We start from the raw sequence: 6,000 nt of genomic DNA, 5'->3' as shown, positions 1-6,000 counted from the left end.
GATTGCTTTATCACACACACACACACACACGCACACACACACACGCACACACAGACAGCGTGAGTCCCACCCTGAAGCTCGGGCGCTTCTGCAGGATAAAACAAGCCAGCATTTAAAAATGATAAATAAATCATCTCTGCACCATGAATTCAAACAACAAAAGCATAATAATAATAATAATAATAATAATAATAATAATAATAATAATAAATCACACGATTAGAACTCCTCTGCGTGTGCATGATGTCTGTAACCATTCCAAACGTGTTATAGAGTATTTAATGAGAACTCAAAATGAGTCAGGGGTTTGACTGTGTCCCTCAAAGGTGGAATGAGGACAGTGTGTTTGTGAACGTTTAGGTTTTACAATGTGTTGCAGCAGCTACAGTAAACTAGGGACAAAGCCATTTTGCTTTTGTTGCTTAAAACTCAAAACATGCTGTGAATAAAGCTTAGATACAGTATAGACGCTCCGCCGGCATTCACAATAGGCCACTGTAAAATTATCATCCATCACAAAGGATCTGTATCTGTCATTCATCCTTAAAAAAAGTCTGTTCAAGCTCCTCTAAAATCTAATATCTCCTCACATTGAAATGCATCAAAATACCTTTTTTTGTAAATGAATCTCATATCAGCATCAGTGACACTGTACCTCCGTGGCAACTGTGGTTATCGACACGCTTTCCGCTGCACCACAACAACATTTGCGCCTCATAAAAAAGGGACACTGGTCCTTTAAATACTTTTTCTCATTTTTATATATTATCACTAGAAAAACAAGAGCGAGGATAATTCTCTGGAACCGATGTGGGTTTTTTGTTTCAGGAGAAAGTGGACACGTCACACACATCTGGTTGGTGGTTGCTGGCACTACATTTCCCTCAGAGAGAAGAGTCAGATCATTTGCACTCAGGGTGGGACTAAACCAATAAATAAAATAGTCATTATCGTCAAGGGTTGGTATGTGTCCCGCAAATTCTTTATCTTTTTGTGCAAGTTTATCTCAGTTTGAATTCTTAAGATTTTATTCAGTGAGCAAACAAAAGAGGTCACTGCCTGGCTGAAAGACACTTGAACAGGACACGCTCGCAGATACGGCGATCGAGAACTGTGACCTGCGGTTCACGGAGAAATCTTTCTCAACCATCCTCCCGACGTCCGACAGTAATGCTGAAAGAAAAAAATCTCAAAGGCTTCAATAAACAAGCTAACAAAGACCGAAAAGTTGAATCGTTTTGATACTTTTCAGTTAAAGTGGTTCTACTTTAAATTTCTCATTTAAAGACAGTCCTGTAGGCTCCAGGCATTATTACTGTTTTTTTTTTTTGTTGTTTTCATTTCGTAGCTGAACCTCGCTTCCTGACAATCCACAGCATCACCACACTCATAGAGGCCTGTGTTGCAGTAATTCCTCGTTCATTTAGCAAAACAGGAAATCGCATCGTCCTGCAAAATCAAAGCTCACGATATAGTTAGTAAAAAAAAAACTGACAACCCCAACGCACAAATCTTCCCGTTATGTTATATTAACATACAAAATGAACAGACGTTCAAGCCTGTAGGTGCGGACTGTTAAAGGGACAGTGTGTAGGATTTGGCGACATTTAGTAGTGTGGTTGCAGATTGCAACCAACGCCGTTCGCCTCGCTCAGAGGCCGTCCTTACCATAATAGCACTACTTTAAGAGCAACGGAAGCCAGACGGCGGCTGGTGGTATCGCGGTTTTGCACTCTGCGGCTCACGTTTGCGCAGTTTCACAAGCGAATCAGAGAACTAAGGTGGCCTTCAGGTAACGTAAAACCCCCTATGTAGGTATGAAGGACTCATTCTAAGCTAATAAAAACACAACGATTCTTAGTTTCTGGTGATCATACACTAATGAAAACATAGGTGTGAATATTATATTCCATATCTGCTAATAGATTCCCCGAAATGTTACACACTGTTCCTTTAATGATAGTCAATTGCCCTCATCTCGCTGCTTGCTGTGTGCTTGTTTTAGGTTCGGAGTGGAGTGTCTTTTCATGCACACAATCTTAAATAGATTTTAAAAGCGTCGGCTGACTGTTTTTCTCTAAATAACAACATTCGGTTTTGGTATAACAACATTTTATAAAAAGCTTTTTTCAATATTTTTCATCAAACTTTATCCTCAGCTAGCAAGGTATAGTAGATACACGGCTTTGTTGCGCCCACTGGAATCTCAACATACATGTTCATATATATCAAATACACAGTCCTACCTCAGTATAATACACGAAAACGACTGCTTACATCAGAAAGCACAGGTCAACAAAAGCGACGTAGCCGGCGAAGGTAAAATAAGTGATTCTTAGAATATAAAACCCCCGACCCAGCCCTTTAATTCATACACACACTGACTGAAGTGACGCAAACATGACCCGCAGTTAGCTTCCCTCCTCCTCCCCCGTCTGTCCGTCACTTAATGGACACAAAGTCACTGAAAGAGTGGTGTTTTATAGACAGGCTTTCTATCTAATGTGGTTTTTCTCTAAGATCTACAGAAACTGTAGCAATATAGAATAGGAGAAGATAAAATACATCATACGTATCGTGCATCCAACACTGGCGGTCTAAGGCAAAGTTGAACCTCGATGCTAGTTTTGCACATTTCCTCGCAAGCATTTAGCAGTTCAAGGACCCTCAAAGTCGGCACTTAAGATTTCATACAGATGCTTGAAAAGGATTGCGAAAGCTCCCGCCGACATGTCATAATGTGTCTTTAAATCTGTACTGTGGCACTGCAGGATGCAGAAGATAAAACTTTACAAGCTCTGAAAGTGATGCTCCGGGGTCCCATTTCGGTTCAGTGCCCATGGCAACCTTCCTGCAGCATCATCAAATAATTCTGAAATGACAGAAATTAGGGCCTCGCTGTTTCTTTCTTGAACAACGTTCAGTCAGAAGTTGTCGTTTGCATCTTTTTTTTCTTTTCCTGTTGGTAATGAAAAGCACTCATTTCGAAGATGATTGGGGTTATTTTCAAGCACCCATTGCCAAAACCATCATCAGCAAAGTCTCAGGCAACCAGTCAAAATAAAATCTTTAGGTCTCAGCCCATATCTCAATAAAAAAAATTACAGGCAAATGAAAAATCCTATGAATATTTAAGTCATTCAGCGTCTACCAACTAGTAAAAACCTTTAATACCAAATACACCTCTGAACAGTGCTCCTAAACCACCATAAAAACCCTTTCAAAGTGTCTCTTGCATCACTGACCTTTTTCTTTTTCCCACCAAACTCACCTCAACACCTCAAATGTCTCTCACAGTCACCTAACATACCGTTGGCCTTCAATCCTCAGGTCCAAAAAACTTGACGCAATCTCTTTCGATGAGTCGATGTGATCATCAGAATACTATTAGTAAAATAAATACTGTTTCCTTTCCTGATCCTCGCTGCTTTCCTTCAAGTCTCTTCATCCTCATCTTCCTCTTTCTTTCCACTCTGTCCCTTAACTGTCTCTGGAAGGAGCTGTTTTACTCCTCTTCCTCCTCTTCTTCCTCCTCCTCCTCCTCTTCTTCTTCTCCTTCCTGTCCTTCCTCGTTGGCGTAGATACCGGCTTCCCACTTCCGCGCCATGTCGCTCTTCCTCCTGGTGACGCGGGTGGCCTCCAGAACCTGTCAATTACAAAACAGTCCATCAGAGCAACGTAATTGTTAGCGTGAGCCAACCGTTCACGGATAAAAACCCATGCTTTTCCAAAGCTCAAGTTGATATAATGGCAACACGATCACAACAAAACACACCACAGTGACTTTAATATGGCATGCAGTGTATGTCAAACACTGAGGGAGCGCTTGGTTAAACCGTCCTGCTCTAGAGGAGACAAAATAAACCACCAAACGAAGCTCACCTGCAGTATTTGACATTAAAACTACATTTTCCATTTCAGGGAAAGTTTCATGCTTCAACACTGTTCCATTTTTTTTACGCTCCGTCCCTCTCACACACTCATGCCAAGACACACACCACCACACACACAGTTACAGACACATCTTCACACACAGGAGAGATTTCTTTGTGAGCAGGAATCCAGGTTGAAGTTGGAGTAGATTTGAGGGTAGGAAATGACTTACAAAAATGAAAATAAATTATTTTTTAAACACTGAACCCTGCTACTGTAGTCGATGATGATCCCAACAGAGACATCCATCGCATGTAACAACTCAGAAAAGCTTTCTTTTTCATATTTTTAAACAGTTGTGTGCTTCTTTGAATGAAGCATGCTGCATATTAAGAAGATAATATATTATATTTGATACCTTTTTATATCAATTTGGTAGAAAATATAATTTGATCCAAATTTTGTACACTTTTATTTTATATTTTAAAAGGCATCATGATTTGTTTAAAGGTATAATATGCAAGAATGAACTAAACAACAATGTATAGACTGAAAATAATCCCTCTCAATCATCACTTATGCCCACCTAGAAATGTGTGGTGGTGTCTGTTTCTGCAGAGACCCCTTCCCTCTGCCTGTATTTTCTTTTTTCTTATTATTTTGCTTTACTCGGGACACTTTTGGGCTTCAGGCAACAGCCTTTAGGCCCCACATGGGGGTGTAACCCCCAGCGAATAACAGCACGCAGGGTGTGCAGCCTGGCTGCTGCCCGTTCAAGTGGTCAAATGCCCCCGCTTTGTCACGCCCCTCAGCTTCTGATACCGAGGCAGAAGTCTCCGCATACAAATCGGCGGTATTTCAGGAATGGGATGATTTGTGTTATCTGCATGTGTTCCAGTGTCTGTAGTTTGACGAGAGCAGCGCTGAGCCAGCAGACAGGAATTCTGCGCTCATTAAAAATCCAGCAACTCGGCACCTTCCCACTGAGTTGTGCGGAGGAGTGCGGAGTTAGTTGTGTGTTTTAGAACGTAACAGCTGGGAAACAATTAGAAAATAATGTTTTATTGTGATTCGCTGCTTTGTTCTCACTAACGCCGCTCTCTCTCTTCAGTCACTCTATAGCTTGCTCGACCATCGCTGCTCTCTCTCCCTCCCTCCCTCGATCGTTGAGCTGACGAGGTGTGGCCAACTTTGTGTGTTCACAAACAGCATCCGTCAACTGTTACATATTATACCTTTAACGTCATTAGCTATTAATTATTTTCCAATATTTTGAAATAGCGCATCTTTTATTTGTTTTATTCAATTTGATTTGATTTTAATCGGTGCTGTATGTAATATGTGTTATATACAGAGAGCAAATGTGCATGGGGAAGGGTAGGGTCAAAGGTCACACCAAATTCATGGACAAGCACATGCAGCACCAACACCACAGAGCTGAACAGTAATGCAGTGAGACCACAAGCAGACCTGGGATCAGATATAAAACTTTTTAGGCTTCCTTCTCAGAATCCTCCCGGTCCCGGTTTCAAACTGAAATAATACATCCCCATCTCTATTTTCTGGATCACTTTCTTATCTGGGAAACTGAGCAAAGTGACATCATTTGTGTTTGCTGTTGACTCATCTACAATGCTGTGGCAATAGATTGCCAGTGGAAATCTCCACTCTTGCAACTAGTCTAGTAAGATTTGGGAACTTCCCTCTATGTTGAACTGAGATAACAATCATGAAAACAACTGCCTTTATAATCCTCTCCAAATATACCTGTAGATGGGAATGTATTACTTTTTCTAAGAGTTTTCAGTTTAGTCTGACCCAGGTCTGTCAGTAAAGGCCGTTCATGGAGTGAACAGGTTTGAGGTGAGACAGGTACCTCAGTGGTTACCTCGTTAGCCAGCAACAAACGGGCATACTGACCGACCAGCAGGAGAGAAGCAACAGTACAAATAGTCAACACATGTGATGACATCATGGATAAACAATAACAACAACATCAGCAACAACAAAAACAGCAGCAGCAGGTAACAACAACCCTGCTGCATGTTCAAGATCAGTTCTGTTATATATCTTGAAAGAAGCATGATAACTATGAATGTAATGTCATACTTTTTTTGCAGTATGTGA

The 6,000-nt window shown here is 41.0% G+C and overlaps 1 protein-coding gene across 8 annotated transcripts in view; it reads right to left on the bottom strand.

Moving 5' to 3' along the window:
* Positions 1-3,369: 3,369 nt before the first annotated feature.
* LOC119477775 (A-kinase anchor protein 2) overlaps positions 3,370-6,000 on the bottom strand; it is a 97,107-nt gene continuing 94,476 nt past the window's right edge. For 6 of the 8 annotated variants that reach the window (XM_037751887.1, XM_037751890.1, XM_037751892.1 and 3 more), the window contains 2 exons: positions 5,750-5,788; positions 3,370-3,646 (listed from right to left, as the gene is read on the bottom strand). In XM_037751887.1, coding sequence (XP_037607815.1) covers positions 3,506-3,646; positions 5,750-5,788 — 180 coding nt within the window. In that variant the 3' untranslated portion in view covers positions 3,370-3,505. The remainder of the gene's footprint in view (positions 3,647-5,749; positions 5,789-6,000) is intronic. The other 2 variants (XM_037751888.1, XM_037751889.1) reach the window with 2 other exon arrangements.

This window comes from Sebastes umbrosus, chromosome 19, assembly GCF_015220745.1.
Source record: "Sebastes umbrosus isolate fSebUmb1 chromosome 19, fSebUmb1.pri, whole genome shotgun sequence".
In the NCBI taxonomy this organism is placed as follows: Eukaryota; Metazoa; Chordata; class Actinopteri; order Perciformes; family Sebastidae; genus Sebastes; species Sebastes umbrosus.
Note: the sequence above shows the minus strand (reverse complement) of the source record. Positions and strands in the feature narration are given on the sequence as shown.